We start from the raw sequence: 25376 nt of genomic DNA on the forward strand, positions 1-25376 counted from the left end.
TGTGTGTGTGTGTGTGTGTGTGTGTGTTTGCAAGTACAATAATTATATGCGCTCGAGTGAATACGTGGTAGGCCCTATATGAGTGTAAGGTGTGTTTCTAGGTACAACATGTGTAAGTCACGTTTGCTCTCGTATTTTAAAAAAAGTTTTAGTAAGAGTTTTACGGCACTTGCAACGCAATGAGGTCATATAAGTGTCGAAGAATAGATTACTCGTTACAAGAGAGTAAAATACACAAAAAAGGAGGGGGGATATGATAAGGACGACAGATGTTTGATAAGAACGAGCAATCCACACCAGCGCACCCGCCAACCACCCACTTGCTCTCGTCTGATTCCATTCAATTTTGTGTATACTTTGCACTTCATTTGCAGCGGTAGCACCCATACCAGACTTCTAGTGCGTATAAAGAGCTGACTACTTCAGCCTTTTCTGTTTATTTGTTTTAGTAGAGGTTTTACGGCGCTCGAAACTGCATAAGGTCATATGAGCGCCAGAAGATTAGAGGTGTTACAAGAGAGTAACAAACATAAAAAAGAAGAAGGGGAGATAAAGAAGATAGATGTTTGATAGGAAAGAAGGAGCAAACCACACCAGAGGACCCGCCAACCACCCACGCTGACTACTTCAGCCTTTTCGCAAACAAGTACAACATCAAAAGACTTTCTCCAGTGATGGGTGCTCCTATACAACGTAAGTACATTGCGTTTTATGGTGTTTTAGTAAGAGTATTTCGGCACTTGCAACGGGATTAGGTCATACAAGTCGTGTCGAAGATCGAGATTTTACCCAAAAAAAGCCTCAAACCGTGTACGTAAAAGGAGCGTACTACCAAATCAAGTGCTTGCTACAGCCATCCCCTGTAGTGTCTATCATGTATGTTTGATGAGCAGGCACCAAAAAAGTATCAATTATATATAATATAATATACATATATAACTAAACATGAATAATTCAAACACGTCATATGTCAGAGACGCGCTTCTCCCATATATTAAGCACACTGTACTCAATACTATTTATTATAAACGTTTGTGTCGACATGCACCTATTGATTACTTGAAAAGAAGGTATTTTTTTACTTTCCCTCCCGTCTCACACTCAGCTACCAGTTGTCTATTTTCTACTAAATATTGATGCGCTGAACACGAATATCAACTTCATTTCCGTCGCAAATTAATAGTTTTTGAAATATTTGATTGTTTTTAACCGAGATAGACATGCTTTGGACCAATCAGGGGGTTCCAGGGGGCCTGCCCCACTGGGGTAAAAGAAAATCAGGGGGGTTACAGGGTTTTTACCCATAATTTGATATTTTACAGTTAGATTTGAAATTGTCTTGAAAATAATTGATTTGCGACAGTTTTAGTGGCTTTATGTGTGATCTGCAGCAAACAGTACAGCAGTTTGATCCCTGAAACAGTGCATCTGTGTGCGGGAGTGAAAGTAAAAAATTACTGAAAAGAACACACAAAGAACATGTAATTATAAAAGAAAAACGAGAAAGGATCATATATTATAAGACTAACTCCCTAAAACTTGTCAGTTAGAACACCCGACGCAAAGCGTACACAGAGTACCGGTACGGTAAAGAAGAGAAAGAGAAGGTAGCAATTTTCACCATGTTCTGCTCGCTCCAGTCATCATTCTCAGTAAAAAAAACATTCGTGATAGGCTTATCATATACATAAAGAAATATAATCTATTGCTGTCCCCTCTTAGTTTAGTTTTAGTAGAAGTTTTACGGCGCTCGCAACTGCAAAAGGTCATATGAGCGCCAGAAGATTAGAGGTGTTACAAGAGAGTGAGTAACAAACATAAAAAAAAGAAGTAGGGGAGATAGGGACGATAGAAGTTTAATAGGGAAGAAGAAGCAAACCACACCAGAGCACCCGCCAACCACCCACGTTCCCTCTTAGTTTTAGTAAGAGTTTTATGGCACTGGCAACACAATAAGGTCATATAAGAGCCGAAGAATAGAGGTGTGACAAGAGAGTAACATATTACACAAAAAAGAAGGAGCAGAGATAAAGACGATATAGGGTGTTCGATAGGAAAGAATGAGCAAACTACACTAGAGCGCCCTCTAACCATCCACACAGAATGCAGTGAATGCGCCGGGAAGTTTCAGCTAAGTTTTAGTTTTCATAAGAGTTTTACACAGCACTTGCAGCACAATTAGGTCATAAACGTGCCGACGATTAGAGTAGATACAAGAAAGAAAAGAAGGAGGGTGCATAACAACGATAGATGTTTGATAGGAGGAGGAAAGCGAACCACACCAGAACACCTGCAAACCACCCACGAGTAGTCTCAGCTAACACCGAGTCGTCACAACAGCGACCACATTCCGAGGGATGCACGTCATGACAACAGACACACAGCTGAGACACATAATGGGCACACTGCATGTTATAGCTGGGAGCAATCACCAAACCCAAACACTAGAGTAAACAGTTAAAGAAACAAGGACGGACGGCATGCAGTCACAATGTAATTCTGACACAATGCAAGACATGCGCACACCATAGTACAGCACAGTGGAGTCCACTTAAACTGAAAAAGGTTAATCTCCCCCAAAAATAAACGATAAACCGAAAGAAAATATAACCCCCGATTTTTTTTAAAAATTCTATTTGAGCAACCTCTCTAACTCGAAACTGAAAACCCAGTTAACTCGAGGAAAGTGCAGCAGTCCTGCAGATTTCGGTTTAAGTTTAAGCAGAATCCACAGTATATTATGTACTTAAACAAAGCAGGCAGATTAAACGTGGACAAGCAAAGCACATTTACTCTTCCGTCCCAAGAGAAACACTGGGCTACAACAATAAAGAACATCACTTCGTCACTCAGTGCAGAAAGGAAATTAATCAGGTGCTGGACAGGAAAAATTTAAAAAACAAAACTCTTAGTTTAGTTTCACAAAAAGTTTTACAGCACTTTCAACAGAAATAGAAGTCATCTATACTAAAAGTGCCAAAGATTAGAGGTGATACTAGAGAGTAACATACAAAGAAAAGAAGGGGGCGAGATAAGGACAACAGATGTTTGACGAGAAAGAAGGAGCAAATCACACCAGAGTACTCCGCCAACCATCCATCTGAAACCCTTAAAGAAGGTAGAAAGTAATTTGACAAGCAAAGAAAGCGAAATGTCAGTGTTCTGACAAAAGGGTAAATAATGTGCATGTAACTACACTTGTGAGGCACGAAAAAGGAAATGCGAATATTGAACACATAACCCACTTGCAGTTTACAGGGAATCGGCACGGCAAAGGCTACATTTCACTAGGACAGTGGTAAATCAGAAGAAAAAATAATTGGGGGTAGAGAGCACACTCACATTCGTCAACTTTACCATATAGGCCTACACATGTCCTTACTATATTTAATTTTGAAATTTAGTGACAGATGAGTAGGCCTACAATCTACTTCAGACGGGCACATCCTTTTGTTAACATGGATTTGAAGAAGGCGTACGTACCAAAAACACGTAATGCCACAGTCATTCAAACACATTTTTCTATTTTTTCAACATACTTAACTTGAAAAAAAAATCCATTCAATACTTTCATAATACTAATACATTGATTTCATAGAAAAAAGCAGAATGTACCGACTAAACAAAAAGCCTACAACATTCCATCCCGCAGTGGCTTAAGTCAGGTTCTCAGGCAAAAAGGAAACTCCTAACAAGATTCAACATTGAGAAACAAACATGCATTGCTGATGTAAAAAAACATGCCCTGATTTCAAATGCTGCTCAAAAGTTGAGAAAAAGCAGGATGACATAATATATGTGTACGTGACCTAAAATTAAAATGAAGATTTAAAAGAGATGTTCCAAACTTCTGGTAACCACTACAAGGACAAGACTTAAATAGTGGCCGATGGTGTCAATCTGCTGACTGGTAAAGAAATACTTGGAACCAATATGAAAAAAGAAACTGCAGTGAGAAAAATGAAGGGTGCTTTCACGGAAACAAATATGTGAACACAGAATTTAACACTTTGTGCAGTCATTTGGCGCAATAATCTGACAGTGAAAATTATCCGTTCTGGTCACCTGGCACAGATCTGCGCCAGGCCCGAAAAGTCCATTGCAGTCACTCTCCTGGCTGGGGGACCAGATGGGGGTATTTTGTACTGCTGACCGTGTGACCGCAAAGTGTTAAAGAAAATCCACGGCTTAGAGTAGGACTCCGCCATACAGCATTTTGCAAAGTGACATATGATGGATTCTTACACTGAGCCGTCAAAAAGTAAAGAATAACATGAGGAGCTTCAGCACAGCAAACGAATGTATAGCGTGAGCATGCTCTGTTGGCAGATTCAGAATTCAAAGAAGACTGCACTCAAAGATCTTGACATGATGAGCTCTGACTCCCCTCCCTTTTTCAAGTATCTTAACTCTTCTGATGAAGCTTCATTGTCGCCGTGCATCCTCAGCAGAGGTGCTTTAGATGTGTGACATATATCACGATGCTAAGGCAGACTCATTGCAGACTTCATTAAGAGGTGAACATGAAGCATAGATGTGTGCTGACTTTACATTATATCAAAACTAGTTTCCGTTGGATTTTATGCACAGGTATGGAATCATTTTTAGTCCGCAAAAACTTAATGGAGAAAACTTTAAAATAATACACAGTATTTTGAAATATAAGAACAAAACAGTTCATTATTGGCACAAATAAAGTGCGGCAAAAATTCACCTCTTTGATTATAAATAAAATTATGCCTTTAACAAAAGTAAAAAACACAATAAAACAAGAGGACAACATCTTCGCTTTGGACAAGAAAAAAATGTCCGTTGTGACACTGGCACTTAAAGGAGGTCGTCCCATCACTAGGGAAAAGAAAAAAAAAGTAGGCCTACTTTGTACTGAAGCTTACACTACTGAATAACCAGAATGTGCTGTAAATGTTCTATTGTAATTCATGATTCATCGGAAAATGGAAAGTTTTCAAGCCAAGACCAAAGAGTACAATCTAAATTTATTTAAGGATTCTGTGTTGCCATAAAAGGTGATAAAACTTAGAATTGGCGGCCCAGGGGGATTTGCGCCATAACTCTTACCACGTCCTCAAGCGACCGTTCAGAATCAGTGCTTTGCTATGGCCGCAAGTGAGAAAAGAGGATAAAGCTATAAAAAAATCCCACAAGACCATACATTTTTGTAAATCTGAAATGGTAGGCATGCAAGAATGTGTATGCACATAAGTGTTCATGTGTATACAGTGTCTTGGCACAGCACTAGACCCATATAGCTAAGTTAGCTCCCCCCATTCTCTGAAGATTACTTTTTCAAAGGATTTCATTAACTAACATTATCAACTACCCAGTACAAGCTTTAAAAAAAATGATTTTGAAAATATGTTTAAAACATTATAACAGTAACATACTTTAAAAATATGAGTCTGTCATGTATGAAATAATTTTTAGTAAAGATGACAAACAAAAAGTAAAAGATACAAGATTTTGAAATAATACTCTTGCAGAAAACATGCAGTACAGCCTTTATATAAGAAAATATAGAAGGGCTTGGATTAAAGGAAGACAGCATTCAACTAAAAAAAATACGAGACTTTGTAATATCAGCAACAAAAATTACCTCCATCTTCAAGCTGTGCCTGAGATCTTCATTTTCTCTTGCTGACTCTTGAAGATCGGTGACTTGTTGCTGCAAAATTTCTATTGTCTTGAGGTGATTGCACTTCTCCCTACAACGAAATGAACACAGAATCACTGCTCCATGCAGACTGAAAGTCATTACAATTTTTCTGAATGAAACAAAAGCAGAAAGAAAAATTCTAGCACTAACAAATCCCACAACTTTTTTCCCACTCATTGCAGTTATGTCACACGGAAGATCTTTAAAAATATATTTTAAAAATAAAACCCTACAATTAAAACATTAATTTGCCAAAGCCTTAAACAATTCAGTCTGAAGGTGAAAGTAGGTTAGTAATAAGTTTCTTAAAAAATTCAATAAAATTACAGGGGGAAAAAATTCATGAAGTCAAGGTCAAAGAGGCCTCTTTGATAAGTTTAATTGTGTATCTAAAACTTATACCAACTACTTCATTCCATGGCATCATGTATTTGAGGAACCTCATTACAACAATTTATTTTTCAATTGAGCCCTGCCATGCCTTGAACGTAGGCCTATATTATATCTTGCAGGGTGAGATAAAAACAGAGATCATATTAATGAACACAAAAAGAGACGTGAAATCTATGAAAAAACTCCAGCAATGTCCACAATATCATACAAACAATATTCACAAGCAATAAACGTTCAACTCACAATCTCTCAGCTTGCACAGTATTATTTGCCTCATCAAGTTTTCTCTGCATCACAAGAGAGTTTTCAGCTGCCTGAGATGCTTTTCTCAGAGCCTGGAAATATGAAATAATTATATAAAACCAAAAAAACATCTAAAAGGACATTTACATAAATATATACATGTATATTATATCATTGGAGTCCAACTCTAACTATGTAGACCTACCCACCAAAGTAGGCCAAAAACTTTTATTGTTTCATTTTATTCACAACTTTAGTTACAATTGGTGACACTTATATAATAATATAAGTAGACTAAATAAAAACTCTACACAAAATTCTGAGGGTTTTGGAATAATAAGAAAAAAGAAATTATTACTCCTCCCCTCATCCCCCCCCCCCCCTTTGTAAGACTTGAGTGTTTGACCTAATTTGGTAGACAATTTTTTTGTGGGGTTTTATTTTTGGTAAGTGGTTTATGGTGCTTGCAACTGCACAAGGTCATATGAGCGCGCGGGACACACCAAACATTTTCAACTGGTAGGAAATTTTGAATTTTGTCCGGGTGGCGACCGAAGCCTACTCTTCTCGATTTTGGACCATCAAGGGATCTTTAACGTGCGCAACTTGCACACAGGACCTCCGAGATTTTTCGCCTTTGTCCAAAAAGGCTAGATATAGATCTTCCTACCAGAAGATCAGGGGTGTGGCTGAAAGACAGCAGTAAGAAGGAGTCAAAGAGTAGCAGTAGAAAGGCTGCAAAAAGAGTCAGGAGCCCAGTGGAGGGGGCAAAGGAGGTGAGGGGTGGGGGAAGAAAGAGTAGACGAAAGAAGACGACAGAATATTGCAAGAGAGAAGGAAAGAAGGTGAAAGGAGACAATTTTAGGGAAGAAAATTTTTGCGTAGCTACCCGCATTCGAATCCCGGACCTTCGAATGAGGGCGAACATCTAAACCTCTTGGCCATGAGAGCTCCGTAGACAGTTTGACACAGATACAACAGTCAAGAATGTCCAAGACAGTAGCCCATTATCAATGAGAAAAGTAGTTGCCTTGGACAGGTGAACGTCTTGGACAGTGTCATTACAATATGTGAGACAGCGTGATGAAATCAAGCGCTCGTTAAAATACAGAAATCGGACAAAACAGGGATTTTTCCTCCTGTTTGAACATTTATATTGAATTTTTATTTTTAGGCTCAATCAACCTCTTAAATGTCTGTATAAAAACGCATTTCCATGTGGATTTTACTGAAAAACATTGATTAAAGGCACAAAATATGTCATTTTTCTTTTTCAAGGACTTTTTAGCTACCAAACTTTGGAGGCCAATTCCTCACTAGTTTCACCTCTGAAACCAGGCAACCCCACTTCCTTCAATGGAAAATATCTTGAGTTCTATTCATGATAGATGGATTTCATTGAAAGCAAGGCAAACAAATCTGCTATCAGATGATACAGTAATAACTCCACATGCCCAAAAATTGACGAGCGCCTGATTCCACCGTGTCGTGACACATATGACATATATGGAGGCAGTTAGGAAGTGGTCAATTGCACAGGTGAAAGTTTTGGAAAGGTGGCTGTGGGCCAAACAAAACTCAAGTGCACTCACAAAAAAAAATACATGGATCAAGTTCATCGTCACCTCAAAGGATGGAGCAAAAACAATAATCGGTCTACAGGCAAGTGAACAACTGAAGCTTGTGAAAAGACTAGAAAGAAGAGAAGTTGAGCCTATAGTAGCAGCAGCAAGAAAGATCCCATACTCACAAAGAGAAAAAGTTGAGGCAGAACTAAGATTACTAAGAAGAATGAAAAAACTAGGTGTCATCACCAAAGAAGAGGAGCCTGCTGACTGGGTAACCCTATTATAGACAACAAGCCCAAAGGAAAAGTCAGATATTGAGCCTAGACTCACAGAGACTGAACACAGCTTTGAAAAGAGAGTATTACCAAGTCCCAATTGTTGAAGACATAAAATCGACAAAGATGTCAGGGGCCAAGTACTACTCCAAACTGAGATGCCTCAAGTGGATTCTACCAAGTTCCGCTGAGCAAAGAATCATCAAAACTGAGCACCTTCTCAACACCTTTTGGAAGATGGAGGTTTCTGAGAATGCCATTTGGAATCTCATCAGCACCTGAAGTCTACCAGAAGTTCTTTGGTGACCTGGAAGGTGTAGCCTGCTACGAAGATGATCTCTGCGTGTGGAGCAGTACCATTGAAGAGCACACATGAAACGCTTAGAAGCAGTCTTCAAGAAAGTTATTTTAACAATTTGTCAAGACGATATGCTGTACCTATACTATGCAAGTTTCAACTGTAAATTTGTCCAGGTTCTGAAATTTTCTTCAACTTTCCTGATACTTTTCTCTCCACTGCAATTCAATTTGAGGACACAGTAACATCCTTTGAAATGACTACAGCATCTATACACTTTAAGGAAAGAGGAAAAAATAGTTTACCTGAGTCAGTTCTTGTTCCAAGTGAGCCTGTCTTTCCTGCAGCTGTGAAAGTCGATCTGCTACTTCAGTGGTCATAGCTGTGCTCCCACTGGACAGAGAGCCTTCACCTCCAGCTATTTCAACATCGTCCAGATCTTTCTCAGTGTTGCTATGTAAGCCCTCTTTTTTCCTGCTCTTGAGAGAAGAGAGATCACCACTATCCCCAACACTTTCACTCTCTTTTTCACTTATACCCGTAATGGTCGACCTTTCTTTTTCGGACAACTCAGAATGTTTTTCTTGAGATTTAGACGAATTTGACACTGTGGAAGTGAGACTTTCTTCTGGATTCAGATCTTTCTCCAGAGCATTTTCCTTCTTTTCTCTTTTTAATCGAGATAGTTCTTTAGCAAGGGACTCCAGTTTGGTCCTAAGAAGACGGTTCTCTTCACGAGCCTTATTGCGTTCATTGCGTGCCTTGTTCCACTTCTCCCTCCAGTTAGAAGTGCAGTCTGACCACCATCGCATTGTCTTTTCCATCTGGGCCACCCTGATCTTTGCCTCATCTAGTTCTGCTGCCAGGGCTTCCTCTCTGTCACTCCAGCCTTCCACACCTGTGTGTGAGGACAGACGAACTGAATCACCGCTAGCACCACCAGCCCCATGACCCTGACCTTGCTTCAGCATGTACTGCTGTGGATCCATGTGCTCGGGGAGATATGGCTGTTGCTGCATATGGAGCTGTTGCTGTTGCTGATGCTGGCGCTGTGAATGCTGATGATGATGGAGATGATGTTGGTGTTGATGAGGATTCTCTGGGGTGGAGTGAGGGGATGTCACAGAGGTTGAAACAAAGTGCTGAGCTGTTAACTGCTCAATATTTTGATTCGAAGTAGCTATGCTGGTAGACGAAGAGCCTGCAGATATACTTGGATTTGACGTGGCTCTGATGAAGGAAACATCACCTCGGATACTTCCCCCACTGGAGGGATGCTGCGGGGTCTTGCTCATTGCTAACAGCTTTGGGGAATCAACAGCTACAATAGCAGCAGGAACAGATTCTGGAACTCCCACGAAAGTCAATTGCACACAGCTGGGAAGGAAACAGAGTGTAACAAATGTTTATGTTTCATTTGACCTCCAATCTTCTTTTTAATTATAAATAAAACAAAAATGGAACATGGGCAATGTCCAGACAAAACAAAAAATCTTAAATCTATCAACACTGATTGCAATGCAACCTTGCCATCCTCAAACAGATCATGTATGTAGGCCTACCTCTTTGAGTCTTGGGGGAAACCCCGGAAGATGACAAAAATAGATGGCGGAAATACGTCATCAATCGCAGAAGTGTGCTAGGTGCTCGCTGTAGCTTCATGTCATTCAAGGCTTACTAAGGATGTCACTTGTTTGTCTCATTTAAAAGCTAAATGAGAAACAGCTGCTTTCACAAATATGACAGTATTCATGCTACGACCAATGCTATTACTATTCATCACTGCAGAATCTTGCCTCCTTCCAGGTCATGAAGAGGACAACACAAGTTAGGACTAGGTCGACAATGACGCAAAAAATTAAAAAAAGGCCTACTACACAACTCAGGCTTGGCCTATCCTGTATCCAGATTCAGTGTTCTGAACAGACCTTTAAATTCTCGTACCACCACTTATGATGACTTTTATCGGTCATGAGCATGAAGAATGATGGATGTGTGACATTGTCAATGAATTGTGAAGTGTGTGTGGGGGGCACTGCAGTCTGTGCGCTGCAGCATTGGACAAGAATCAAAATTTATTCACTGTTAAATTGTAGATTGTTGAAATGATCACAGGCCTATCATTACAGAGCCTTGGATTAATTTCGCTTGATCTATCTGGTCAAATCATTATCATTGCATTGGATCATTGGTGAAAGAAATGGAAGGGAAGAAAGCTTGACTTGGCGACTTACCCGTGTTACGTGTTACAGCAGTTGACAACCAATAACAACAACTTCGGCATAGTATCTCAGTGTACATCCCAAAACAGACTATGTTACGTTTGGTGTACGAATCGTAGCATATACTTTTGAGTATTATCAACTGATGTTAAAGCTTGCGTATTCCAGAGCCAACCCGCTAGGCCTATTGAAGAACTAGATCTAGATCTCTAGAGACACCAAAATGTTGTAGATCTAGCAGAGAGATCTTCTAAGAAGATAGGCCTACATTTTATAAAAGCAAGCAGAGCAATCATTCTCTCCCTTGGCAGCATTGGCTGATACAGGAAGCACAATATCAATACTTTCCAATTACCGACCATATAGATTTAGATCCTAGATGGAATTTTAAAGTTTTGGCTGGACCTTTCAATTAAGATAACTTGCAAAACTTTGACAAATAGGCCTTACTCTAGGCAAAATAGTAATTGTAAGAGCCATAACAATCAACGAATTTTTTCTGTGTTTTGTAGCACTTCTAGATCTAATATCTAATCTAGATCTAGAGGTCACTGACAATATTCTAAGTTTATTCGTTTATTTCTTTCTGTCTTTTTCATGACGTTATATCTCTTTCCAAATTAGAATAAAAATTTCAATTTCATAGGTATTTTCTGTATTCAATATATCCTATAGATCTAGAATGCTAGCTGATACTTAAATTAACGAAACCTGGAAAACATTGTCAGATTATCGTAGATCTATCGACATTTAGTATACCATGTCGATTTCTCGAACTCTGCCCTTTGCACTTTGCACTCAACGAGGTCACTAAGGTCACCATGGCGGATGACAAACTGAGCCGTGTGCGGGATGCTGTGGGAGCTCATGAGGGTTTTCCAAAACCAGGTATTGTTTTCAGGTCAGTATTGGATTTTCTTTTGATGTACTTATTACGTCTGTACAGACCAACCTTCGTATGTATGCATGAATTTGCACTTTTCAAGGTGTCGGAAGAAAGAAATTTATCTTAGGAACAGATGAGATAACTGCTGCGAGGTCGACGAGCGTGAAGTGTGGAGTGTGCAACAGTGCTGGTCAGACACAAGTTGTAATCACAAGTGCCCAGAATATAATTCAACAAGTCAAACCTGTGTAAGACGGCCACCCATTGTCAAGGAGAAAAGTGGCTGTATAAGACAGGTGGCCGTCTTAGGCAGGAGTGATCAAGAGGAAGAAAACAAACCATTCCCATCTGAGGTCCCAATCGAAAGTAGTCAGTAGCCTCATTGTTGTTGTTGTTTTTGTTGTTGTTGTTGTTGGTTTGTATTTCGTTTGTAATTTTTATTTTGTTGCTGATTTAGTGCAAGGGTGACAATAAAACGAAATGTATCAGACGAGGTAGACCGAGTGCCTTATTAAAACAAACTCATGAGTCCCCACGACTCGGAGAACGAGCGACGCTTCTGTCACAAGTCCACGTTGACGTCCTTTGTAACTTGTTACAGACTGGGTAAACAGTGACAGCTTATCCATCTCACTTACGATTTGTATATGAGTTCTCGGCGGGGCTTATGGGAATGAGGGCTCACACGCTAACCTCATCATCAGCTGAAAATTGGTACCTATTGGTCAACAGTAGGAGGGGCCTACGCAACATACATGATCGGTTGGAGGGACTACCTAACAACAACGACAAGTGATTGAATTATGACGGCTCGCCCACAACGCCAGGGGCCAATGCACAATTTATGACAAAACGTAATGGAGTCACTGAGGTGGCCGTCTAAGACAGGTGTTATTGCTTAGTGTGATTGGGGTTGTGTGTTAAAATATGGTGGCCATGGCCGCGTTGGACAGGTGCCCGTTTTATACAGTTAAATTATATTTATAGAAAAAATGCAAGGGGGGAAATGGAAAGTGGCCGTTTGTACAGGTGGCCGTCTTATAGAGGTGGCCGTCAGGGCAAGTTTGACTGTATTTCCCGACACTCCTGTTCAATTGCGGTCCCGTTAGATCTAGCACTAAATCACAATTGCATCACTGGATATCGATACTGATTGAAGTGTTTGGTATCAATGTTTTATCTGTAGATCAAGCTGACAAATGTCAAAATGAGCAGTAAAATTTCACTTACAAGGCAAGGCAAAGCGGGTTTTTTGCCCCCCTGACCACACCCAACAAAAACATGGGGGGTTGAATTTCACCATAATTTGATGTTTACAATTAGGTTTGATTGGCTATCTCTCCATAGGCCTATCGGCGCGCGCACATCAAAAAGTAATCGTTTAGAACCAGAAGTAGTAATCGTTGGTAGATCTAGATCTCGGGTCAAAACGAGTATGTATCTCTAAGCGAGACCGCAATTGTACAAGAGTGCCTATTTCCCAGTCCCAGTGTTAGGTCTAGAAGTGGATTGGAAAGTGAGCCTCAATCTTTAACCGTTTTACCGTGGGCTGAGACGAAAACAAAGACAGCGGTTCACATAGGAGGAGGACGAAGTGAAGACCAACAACCCATTTAACACCTATTTTTTTCTTCAAGATTATTGCTCAAACTCAATGTAGGCTTAGATCTAGATCTAGAGTAATAACTTGAATGGCTCAAGTAGACCTCTCAGTGTGAGAGTTATTTGAACTGAGGGTGGGCCGGAAACGAACTCTTATTATAATCTGAAGTTACCAATGGCTTCGAAATATGGTCCGCTAACGCCACACGCTAGGGGGGGCATACAGTCCCCTTACTACTATGGCCTTTTTATTATATATTATTAGAATCGGTCCAACTTACCCACCCTCACCCATTATTTTTTTTTATCAACAAAGATTTGATTTACCCTGCCCCTTAAAAAAAAAATAATTCAGATTTATATATTTTATCCTGTCAGTAACCTGGGGGCTCTCTTGGCCTAGAGGTTGGAAGGACTTCCGTAATGAGCGACCACCCCAACAAACACAATAAAGAAGAGACCTAACCCTAACCCTAACCTTACCTCAAACCTTTACCCTGACCCTACCCCAAACCTAAACCTCTAAACTCTACCCCTACCCATAGATATACCCCTACCTCTACCCCTCTGTTCTACTCACTGTCTCATAGTGGTCGCTCGTTATGGATGTCCTCCCTAGAGGTTAAGGTCACCTCTCATTCAAAGGTTCCGGGTTCGAATCCGGGTAGCAACTGAAAAATGTTCTTCTCTAAAATTGTCTCGTTTCACCTCCTTTCATTCTCTCTAACAATGTTCTGTCATATACTTTCGCCTCCACTTTCTGCCCCCACCCCATCACCTCCTTTGCCACCTCCTCTGTGCTCCTGACTATTTCTGCAGTCTTTGTACTGCTACTTCTTGGCTCCTTCTTACTGCTGTTGTTCAGTCACACCCCTGATCTTATGGTAGGAAACATCTACACACCTTGCCTGCTTGGACAAGGACCCTGCATGTTAAAGATCCCTTGGTGGTCTAAATTTGATAAGAATAGGCTTCAGCCGCCACCCTGGCGAAATTCAAAATTTCCAACCGACTGAAAATGTTTAATAATGTGTCCTGCGTGCTCATATGACCTTATGCAGTTGCGAGCACCATAAAAACTGACCAAAATTTTAAAAAATGTCTGTGATCTATGGCAACATGCCTACTTTGGGAGTGAAAAGAAAAATTTGACTAAACATGCAAAAAAATGAAAGAAAATTAATTCTACCCCCTACCATAAAAAGGGCAAAGAAATCCAATCTAGCCAGCCACTGTTTTCGTTGCAATGTGAAGAGTTCCAGAGAATTTTACATTTGGATTCTTCACAGTACAAAGTGTCAACTTTGATTTATATGGGCATATGACATCTAGTAAAGAAGTTGTCAGGAATCTCGGTGTATATATTGACCACCACTTATCAATGGGCTCGTTTGTAGGATCTCTGTCCAAATCCCTTTATTTTCAGCTGAGAAGGATAGGCCTAGTTCGAAAGTACTTAAGCGAAGAGACCACAAAAACACTGGTAACATCTCTTATCCTATCTAGATTAGACTATTGTAACTCACTCCTAGCAGGTCTGAACAACAAATATTTGAATCGTTTACAAGTAATTCAAAACAATGCCGCTAGACTGATAACAAGATCTAAAAAACGAGACCATGTCACTCCATTATTAAAAGAACTGCATTGGCTCCCTGTAAAAGAACGAATAATATTTAAAATCTGCGTCATGTGTTTCAAATGTGTAAATAAAACTGCTCCTTTTTATCTGCAAGAACTTATCAGTATATATAAACCAGGGAGAAACCTAAGATCATCGAACGATAACACCCTACTTGTGACACCTGTAAAATCATACAAATCATATGGAGAGAGATCTTTCTCATATCTTGGTCCATTTATGTGGAACAGATTACCCATGAAACTAAGACAAATAAGAACACTTGATAGCTTCAAAAGACATCTTAAACATTTTCTGTTCCTACAGGCCTATCCTTCATAAGCTTTTAACGTTAGCTTTCATTATATTTGTTCTTTTCCTATGTCTGGATGAAAATAGTCTCTGTGTGTGTGTGTGTGTGTGTGTGTGTGTGTGTGTGTGTGTGTGTGTGTGTGTGTGTGTATGTGTGTGTGTGTGTGTGTGCATTAATGTATATTGCGTGAGAAGAAAGGAAGTAGTAAGAAAGGTTTTTGAAAAATGGGTATTCCAATGTAAAGCGCATTGAGCTACTTTTTTTGGAAATGCGCTCTATAAATGTTATATATTATATTATTATTATATTATTAAAGTCTAAGGTGTGTATACAAAAGTGGCACTCCTAGAGAACATTTAATTCCTCTGAGAAATAAAGAAAATGGTTTAATAAAGTAGCCTGCCCACTTTAAAGATCCTTCTTGACTTTGTGCGTAGGATACTGCTTGGTAGCAGTCCTAAGTCTTTCACTTTTACTTTTCATTTACATGACATAACACTAAAATACTGTTTCCAAAAATGTCACAGATTCTTTTCTGCGAGGATTCAAGGGATATACCGTTTTAAAGATGGTGTTAGCATGGTGAAACTTATTTCCTACCGTTATTACTCTTTCAGTGCTCTCTAATCAATTAGCCTACTTTTGAAAGCATTTTTTAACTGATTTTTAAATTCTTTTTTGTTTCAGAGATATTTTTCCTGTACTAAGGAATCCCTCTGTGTTCAATGATTTGAATGACCTGATATATGAAGCTGCAAAGGCTGTTCCTGGAGTGGAGTGCATTGTAGGCTTGGACTCACGTGGATTCCTCTTTGGGCCTATTCTTGCTCTGAAATTGAACGTCCCTTTCGTGCCTGTGAGGAAGAAGGGCAAATTACCAGGAGCGGTTGAGAGGGTTTCCTACACCCTAGAATATGGTTCGGTAAGTAAATACTTTACTTTTATTTGGATATTTTATTTAAGTGATGAGGCAAGAAAGCCTGTTGTACAGGTTTCAAAATCATTTCTTAATTAGATTGTTTGCAATCTTCTGTCAGTTTTTAGCAATTTGTTTTTTATTTTAAGTTATAATTAGTTATTTTGCTTAGATCTGAAGAACTTGTCTTGTGAAGATAAGTACAGTTGGCTGCTATATTTTGCCTTTTAATTTGAGAAGGTGCCTTTAATTGAAGTTACTAAACCGAAGTCTGTGATGTAGCAGTTAGTCAAGCATTTCGCTCTCACACACAGGAGACTGAAGTTTGATTCTCGAGTGGGGTGAATTTTTATTGAGTATCTTGGTCTTTCTGTGGGATGTTGTAGCCCTCTCAGCCCAGGTGTGGCATCGTTGGCCTAGTGGTATGGCTACCGGACCCTTAATCATGGGATTGCGGGTTCGGGAGATCGAGCGTCAGCTCGGTCAGACTGTATGTCCTTGAGAAAGGCATTTTACACGAATTTCCTATTTGGCTCGATCCTTTCGGAAATAAGCGTTGAACTCAGAGTCCCTGCTCTTAACTCTTTCCAGATGTATTGCCGATATATCGGCGCGAGTCCACACCCCTTGCGGACGTATCGCTGATAGATCGGCTGTGATTGGGTGCCTCAGTATTGTTTCGTTTTAACACGATCCGTCATTTATATTTACTTTTTATTGCTATTGAAAAACTCGGAAAGGATTTAGAAAACGAAAACATCTAGTTTCGCTTTTTCAAAGCGTGGGTTTTGGGGAAAAACGAGTGAATTAGTTCTTGCGGTCTTGCATGACCAAAACAATGTAACCGGACTCCGTAAAAAAATATCATGAAAAAAAAAAAATTGGATTATTGCTTTCTAATAAAAAGCTGCTCATTCAGAAATTTATGGAGAATATGCTCTTGTCCTGTATATGATAAGATAGCATGCTGATTTGCTTTCACAAGTTTGGTGAATGTGATTTTTTCCATCAAAATTTATTTTTCTCATCACCTTCGCCATTTCTAACCCTTCTAATGCATACCTATGTTCAAGATTAATCCTTGTTTCATATTAGGATGTATTCCTCATTCAATTTCCTTCAATTTGATATACCATATGTTACGTTTTGAGTGATGGTTATGCTTCTATATGAAGTTAATTTGTACACCACCTGCATAGCCAAATCGAGCCACAAGTTGATAATGTCTAGACCAAAAAAAAACCACGTCCGGAAAGAGTTAAGTGACTGTGTTGATAGAGGCGTTAAACCTGTACCATATAATTTCAGCCCAGGTTGGCCCTGACAGACAAGGTTGAAAGCCTGCCTCTAAAATGAACTAAATTGTATTTATGGAAGTGTTAAAAATACCTTATTAGAAAAAAAAAAGAAATAGCTAAATCTTTTTAAAAACTTGCAACTTCTGGTTGGCATTTAGACCCATTGTGTGTAAATTTATTCAGACATCACCTTTTATCACCTCAGTTGTAAAATAATTTCCTGTGCCAGCACATATTTGTGGTTTAAATTTATGCAGTTAACACTTTTCCCACTTCAGTTGTAAATATTTCATAATTCCCCATCCTTTGTCAGTCTCCTGGAATATTTGAAAAAAGGGCTTTTAGGAAGTTACAGCTGTAGTTTGGTGGGCTTGCAATCAAAGGTTCGCACAATTTCACCCTCTTTGACTACCTTATTCATTTAATTTTGCTTTGTTAGTCTCCTGAAGGGACATACAGTATGATACAGTATTGAAGCTAGATAACTGTGTTCTGCTGTTTTATTCACACTTTCTGTTTCTGCCAATTAGCCGGTGCCACCCTTAGGCAGGGGAACAAATTTAAAAAGAAATAAAGTTCATTTCTTTTTAGTCCAGGTACTTTGTTTTGTGCACTTAAGTTTGGCATGGCAGGGAATGTGTAGGTTTGTAATGTCTGTTCATCGATTGCCTAGGGAGTTGGGCTCTATTTTACATTGAAGTTTTCTCGGTCGCAAGGTCTGATATGTACAATTAAGGCTCTTCATTTTGTGTCTATTAAACTATGAATTGGTTGGTGTGTTGAGGGCATATAAGGTTATTACATAAATGAAGACCGGGCTGTAGTGTAGGAAAAAAAGTTTTGTCAGGAACCTTGTGTCTTGAAATGTATTGCTGGTCTGGTGCGTGGTAAATTCAGGTGTCCTAGTTTTCTGTTCTCTTTAGGTTTCTTTAGAACTGTTACTATTATAATTGCCTACTATAACCTAATAGTGTTGATAAGGGCTTTAAACCCATACCATACCAATTACTTACTATTGTTATTATTATTTATGATAATTTGTATGTCATTACCATTATATTTGTACTATATTTCTACATCATGTATTACTTTTTTTTCGGTAGCTTCCTTTCGACATGTACCCCAGTAAATTAGATTTACCCATAATGCTTTTAATAAGTTCCGTAAACTCAGTCAACATCATGTCCAACTGCTTTGTAGATGTTCAAATCTCCGGCTGAGAGTTTAAGGACTTTAGGGATTTTCCATCCTCATGGCTCAGTTGGATGAGAGATACAAGTTGAAGCTGGAGATCTCAACGTTTGTATAACTTTTGTATGGTGTTCATCCCGTACTGCAAACTATTTCGTTATTGTCAGACTCAGAGTTGTGGGTGGTTGGAGGGCGCCACTGGTAGAACCTACTTCTTTACGTTCTTGCTGGGTTTTTTTCATTCTGTCTGTCTTACCCTTTTCCACCACTAAATTACCGTTATTGTGTCAATGTGCTTCTCTTTACCCAAGCAAGCAAGACTCAGAATAATGCTTTCCTGGAGTACCGTTTTGTACCGTTACCAATTTGCTATAACCAGTCGAATTAGTAGGAGCAGAGAGTGCCGTTGATGGGTCGTGTTTCTTTATTCTGACTCGCATATCTCTGTCTCTGTACTGGTCTGTCTCGCTCTTTCTCAGCCCTGAATGGCCGTTATCGCGTCGATGAGCTTTTCTTTTCTCACGCCAAACTGAAGAGCCAAATTGAGCTGGACGAAATAATACAAGACCATTGGAATGTTGCATGTACATGAATGACTGAACCATCAAATTAAGCCATATGAAATAATGTAAAACTGTTGGATTGTCGCATGTATATGAATGGCTTAACAGTCAAATTAAAGCAGATGAAATAATGCAGAACCGTTGGATTGTCGCACGTATGAATGGCATGTTAACAGCTGTCCCAGATAACGGTTCAGAGCAAGGTGTCCCGCGACTGGGTCAGCAGTTTAGATCATTGGCAAGCCTTGGAATGTTTCAAATTTTGGCTCGCTGCAACTCGTCTACTTAAAAAAAAGGAGGGGCTGGTATACATTTTGCGTATTCCCTTAGAATAAAATAAACAGAACAAAACACAAAAAGTACAGTCGGACTTGCTCTAACGGCCACTTGTATAATAAGACAGTCACGTAAACAGATGGCCACTTCCCATCTCCTCCCTTGCGCAATTTTCTTACATTAAAATGAAACTGTGTAAGACGTACACTTGTCCAAGACAACCATCTTTTCTCCTTAATAAGTGGTGGCCGTCTTAGACAGTTTCAGGGGGCTCTCGTGGCCTAGAGGTTAAAGTGTTCGCCTCTCATTCAAATGGTCCCGGGTTCGAATCCGGGTAGCGACTGAAAAATTTTCTTCTCTAAAATTATCTCCTTTCACCTTCTTTCCTGCTCTCTAAATTTTCTGTTGTCTGCTTTCATTTCCACTTTCTGTCCCCGCCCCCTCACCTCCTTTTCCCCCTTCTCTGGGCTCCTGACTCTTTCTGCAGCCTTTCTACTGTTATTCCTTGACTCCTTCTTACTGCTGTCTTTCTGCCACACCCCTGATCTTCTGGTAGGAAAGATCTACATCTAGCCTTCTCGGACAAGGGCGAAAAATCTCGGAGGGCCCGTGTGCAAGTTGCGCACGTTAAAGATCCCTTGGTGGTCTAAAATCGATAAGAGTAGGCTTCGGTCGCCACCCGGCAAAATTCAAAATTTCTTACCAACTGAAAATATTAGGTGTGTCCCGCGCGCTCACATGACCTTATGCAGTTGCGAGCGCTGTAAAACACTTTACTAAAACAAAACAAACAAGACAGTTTCGGCTGAACGTTTGGACGCGAGTGGTGGTCTCGAAAACGTTCGTCAGAGCTCTACTTATTGGTCACAACGACTAATAGGCTAACACTAACGATGTCACCTTAGCAGAGACTGAGCCCACCTTTTCGGAACTTCATGGTGACCGTAAAGATGGTTCCAGTAGGGAACGGGATAGAGGGTGCCCACGTCCCTCGTGACTCATTGGAGCAGAGGAAGATAGGACTAACGCTAACATTACTTAAACGCAATCCCTCATCATCACTCATCACCACTATTAATTCTAAAATCATCACCTCTCAAATCAATGACTTACATCTATAATCCTGGAATCTCTATCCGCTATTACAGGTAATTGATATTCTAAGTATGCATGTAGTACACTATTGGACACAATCATATGCTCTTTTTTCTACTAATCAGATGGCGTCAATCTCATATAAATGGGCAAGGAAAAAAAAAAAAGTTCCCAACGACTAAGAAGACACGTGTGATCTGGGACAGGTTGTTAAGTTCAGTAGCAGTAAGTGCTCGGATCAAAGGAAAATTTCTCAGCGTGTCCTGTATTTTCCACGGACTTGAAGGGAAAAGAGGGGGGGGGGCGGTGTAAGAAATAGGAGTGGGATGGTGGAGAGATAGACACATAACATTATAGGCTAGTGCACCTGAAATCACCAAGGAGTCGCGTGTATCGGCAGACGGGGGTCACAGTAAGAACGTATGGGAGTTCTGTGCGGGATTTGTGCCCCGTTCCATTTCTTTGTTGCCAAGCAGATAGGACAAACTTTCTTACCCTCAATCCTCGCTCGGAAGATAGAGATAATGCCTGGTCACATTTTTCTCCTTTACGTAAAATTGTTACGGCATGTACACTAAGGCGCTTGAAAGTTCACTTTCTGTCGGTTTTAATGCCCCCCCCCCCTCCCCCCTCTTCATCCCTTGTTCTGTTCTTTTTCTGTTTTATATAGCCCTGATCTGTGAGTTATCTATAATAATAATAATAATAATAATAATAATGGATTGCATTTATATAGCGCATATCCACTTATGCAATGCTCTATGCTCTTAACATGATACATATGAATTTACAAATCAATTTTAAAGGTACATGGTGTTACATACTCATGCATACACATATTCATTCACGCACGCACCACACACATATTATACATATTATATTTGTGAAAGTTCGTCACTTTCGCCTCCTTAAACTTCCGAACCACTTATCTTTCGAATTTGACAAAATTAACAGTGGTTCAAAATCATTTAAAGGGTGCACAGTTTCATTGAGGAGCCTGAAGTCACTGTAGTTTAATTTTCAGTTTTTCATTAGTTTCGTTTAGATCTAATCTTGGGAAAGTCTGTCTTCTAAGAGATGCCGTTGTAAAAAGTAAGGTTTCCGTTCACTAGCCGTGCTCACTGTTCCACACCTTTGAAATCATGGAGTGTACAATCACAAAAGCGGAATGGAGAGAGAATCAATCTTATACGTCTATTATATATGTGGCAACTTGGAAACTCATGACATGAGTCTTTTCTCTCAAGATTTATTGCTCCATTCCAGTAGAGTGTCAATAATATAGTAGGTCAATGACTTTCAGTTGATGTTAATGCACCGATCATTTCTTTCATCGAAAGGGGGCCCAGCTAGTGAGGTAATAACTCCTGTGAACCGTTGTGTCAATACCTTCAAGTGTTGTTCACGGCCACTCGAGGGGGAAAAAAGTGCTGAGTACCGAATTTTCTTAATCATCGGAGTTTAAAGTGTGATAGAGATCTAAATGTTTTCGGCGAAATTATATCCACCTTACGCATTCGTTACAGTCAAATGTACCAACGCCGTCCGTACATGAGACAATGTGCGTGCTCGCTCATTACGAAGAGCCAGTATCCATGAGGCGTTATTTTGTGATAATTTTTTTTTTCAATATAATTCTTTTTTGTTGGTTACCCAAACGAGTGCTGTTGGGTTTTTTTTAATAATCTTTTTTTTTTTTTCATTCACCGTCGCCTGCATCACAAATTTACACCTGTCCCATTTGCTTCGAGGTGTTACTGCTGTGTCGGGGTTGTACTATTGGTGTTGATTGTGGGGTATTTTTTTCTCCGAGAGAGAGAGAGAGAGAGAGAGAGAGAGAGAGAGAGAGAGAGAGAGAGAGATGGGGGGGAGGGAGGGAGGGAGATAATTAATGGGATCAGAAGTCAGATTCTATACATTTGTACCTGGAATATTGCAATGATGATTCGACAATGTCATAAGCGGGATTCCTGGTTTTTTTTTTCAATTTTTGATTTGGTATTCACGCTGTCGGTTCTGCAATAAGCTGCCGTGTTGTTTTTGGCGCACGCATCTTGAACTAGAAGAGTGGATAGCTCGGTGAGTGGTTAGTGGGTGCTCTGGTGAGGCTTGCTCCTTCTTTCCAATCGAACAGCTTTTGTCCTTATCTGCTCTCCTTCTTTTTTGTCTTTGTTACTCTCTTGTAACACCTCTAATCTTTGGCACTTATACGACCTAATTGTTACAAGCGCCGTTAAACTCTTGCCAAAACTAAAAAAGGTGTGGTCGCATGGTTGTCTCCAAACTGGAGAAATCCGCTATACACGTACATGTATTTTGGTGACTCACACACGCACGCACCTCTCGCACCAGCGTCTGCGATGTAATGGATATAATGAGCGTTTGCTGTCACGTGCAGGGGGACGTGAGTTTGATTCCCTTGGGGGGGGGGCTGTTTGAAATGATTTAACGATCTCTCAACATTATGTACACACATAGGCACACACTCATGTACACTCTTAGCACGCTCTCTCTCTTTTTCTCTCTATTTCTCTCTCTCTCTCTCTCTCTCTCTCTCTCTCTCTCTCTCTCTCTCTCTCTGTCTCTATCCCTCTCGCTCTCTGTCTCTCTGCCCTTCCTCTCTCTCTCTCTCTCTCTCTCTCTCTCTCTCTCTCTCTCTCTCTCTCTCTCTCTCTCTCTCTCTCTCATACGTGACAACAGAAAAACATCTTCCTTTAAGCTTTTTCACGGCAGATCAGCGATGTTTCTCTTGCTGCTTTCCAAAATTGAAGATCAAAGCTACTTTGAGGTTCTTTGATGCAATCGTATATTGGAAGTAGTGGGGCCAAACTAATCTATTCGAGCCGGTCTATTGTGAAGAAAGACACAATTAAGAAGAGAAGAACTTTAAAGAAGAAAACAATAGAAAGAAAACGTGTTTGTTCTTTCACTCTTATCTGACACTACTGCATTTTTTTTTCTAGGTCATCAGATAAGCTGTCGATGGTAGCCGTGTGTAACACTGTTGAGGAACCACGGTCAGATCTCTGAGACCCCTCTCTCTCTCTCTCTCTTTAAAGGGCAAACGCTCCGTGACCTACGGAAATGTCGAATCAGCTGATCTTATTTGTATCTAGAAGGGGCTTTAAACGGAAGGAAGTGGGTGGTTGGCGGGTGCTCTGGTGTGGTTTGCTCCTTCTTTCCAATCAAGCAACTACATGTATCTTCCTTATCTCCCCTCATTCTTTTTTTTGTTTGTTACTCTCTTGTAACACCTCTAATCTTTGGCACTTATATGACCTTTTTTGTTCTGCAAGTGCCGTAAAACTCTTACTAAAACTAAATGGAAGGAAGAGAGGACGGGAAATGCTTGATCAAAGACAGGGACTGACTCTTTCTCCCCCCCCCCCTCTCTCTCTCTTTCTCTCTGTCTCGCTCTCTCCTTCCATCCTTCCCTCCCTCCCTCCCTCCCTCCCTCCCTCCCTCCCTCTCTCCCTCCCTCTCTCTCTCTCTCTCTCTCTCTCTTCTCACTCTCTCTCTCTCTCTCTCTCTCTCTCTCTCTCTCTATGAGTGCATGTCAAACCGAATATTTTGCTTGATTTTACAAGTCAAAAACGGAACAGAAGGAATGGGGCCCGGGAGGGATGGAAGGGTGGAGGGAGGGCCCTAGGCTCACAAACGTTGATAGCCATTAGCCATATATCCATTCGGAAGTGCCTTCTGTGGTCACTGCGTTTGGCCCTTTTCTTGTTGTATGAAAGAGGGCATTGAGATCAAAATCAATGGTTGTTATATATTGTTTGTTTTTTTAAAGATTAGTTTTAGTATAGGTTTTACGGCGCTCGCAACTGCGTAAGGTCATATGAGCGCCAGAAGATTAGAGGAATTACAAGAGCGTAACAAACACAAAAAAAGAAGGAGGCTGGGGGGGGGGGGGGGAGTTAAAACGATAGATGTGTGATAGGAAAGAAGGAGCAAACCACACCAGAGCACCCGCCAACCACCCACGGTTGTTATGTTGAATAGAAACACGTTTCCATGAGTACATACAGTGAATTTCGTGTATATGTATTAAAAATTGCTGATTGTACAGAACAGGGAAACTTCTGAGACAGGCCTCGTATATCTGTATTGCAAGTTCCGTAAAACTTACGAAAACCAAAATCTTGGCAAAGAGAGTTTGCTAGCGAAAGCTCTTGTGGAGGTTTGCTGGGGGCTTTTCGTGGGCTAGAGGTTAAGGTGTTTGTCTCTCATTCAAAGGTCCTGGGTTCGAATCCGAGTAGCGACCGAAAAATGTTCTTCTCTAAAATTGTCTGGTTTCACCTCTTTTTCTGCTCTCTGGCAATGTTCTGTGGTCTGCTTCCGTGTCTTCTTTCTTCCCCCACCCCCTCACCTCCCTTGCTCCTTTTGAGCTCCTGGCTCTTTTTGCAGCTTGGCTCCTTCTTACTGCTGCCTTTCAGCCTACCATTTTCCTACCCACTGAAAATGTTTAATGTGCCCCCCCCCCCCCCCAAAGGAGGTTTGTTATAATATCGACCATCTTTGTCTTTCCTTTTGCTTGTCGGTGGGGACATGAAATAATTATAATCACTCACTTCTGTTTGTTTTTTTAGAGGGTCTTTGTGGGTGGTTAGCGGGTGCTCTTATGTAATTTGCTTCTTTTTTACCATCAAACATCAACCTTTCTTATATCTCCATTTTTTTGTGTTTGTTACTGTCTTGTAACCCCTCTCACCTTCGGCACTTACTTAAGACACAATTGTGTTGCAAGTGCTGACAATGTCTTACTAAAACGAAGAAAAGAGGGGTTTTGTATATATCGGGAGATGCCAAGTGCTCAATCCGGGTAAAGCTGCTAATAAAATGTATGCCTGAGTGTTTGAGTTGCATTGAATTGAGTCAACAGTCAAGTGACTGTTGCTACCGCTGGGCTTTTTGCGGCGCGCGCGCTGCGGAAAGGGGG

General features: G+C 40.4%; 2 protein-coding genes across 2 annotated transcripts in view; one reads left to right on the plus strand and one right to left on the minus strand.

Moving 5' to 3' along the window:
* Window positions 1–10967, minus strand: part of LOC101863727 (coiled-coil domain-containing protein 102A) — a gene marked incomplete at its 3' end in the record, with an annotated part of 17636 nt that extends 6669 nt beyond the window's left edge. The window contains 5 exon segments of the mRNA XM_013079661.2: window positions 5080–5115; window positions 5615–5723; window positions 6311–6402; window positions 8757–9828; window positions 10686–10967. Of these exon segments, the coding sequence (XP_012935115.1) occupies window positions 5080–5115; window positions 5615–5723; window positions 6311–6402; window positions 8757–9746 (1227 nt within the window).
* A 502-nt stretch (window positions 10968–11469) lies between these two features.
* LOC101857234 (adenine phosphoribosyltransferase) overlaps window positions 11470–25376 on the plus strand; it is a 22134-nt gene continuing 8227 nt past the window's right edge. The window contains exons 1-2 of the mRNA XM_005093165.3: window positions 11470–11574; window positions 15783–16017. Of these exons, the coding sequence (XP_005093222.1) occupies window positions 11495–11574; window positions 15783–16017 (315 nt within the window). The 5' untranslated portion in view covers window positions 11470–11494. The remainder of the gene's footprint in view (window positions 11575–15782; window positions 16018–25376) is intronic.

The sequence above is a fragment of the Aplysia californica genome, unplaced genomic scaffold (assembly GCF_000002075.1).
Source record: "Aplysia californica isolate F4 #8 unplaced genomic scaffold, AplCal3.0 scaffold00059, whole genome shotgun sequence".
Taxonomy (NCBI): domain Eukaryota; kingdom Metazoa; phylum Mollusca; class Gastropoda; order Aplysiida; family Aplysiidae; genus Aplysia; species Aplysia californica.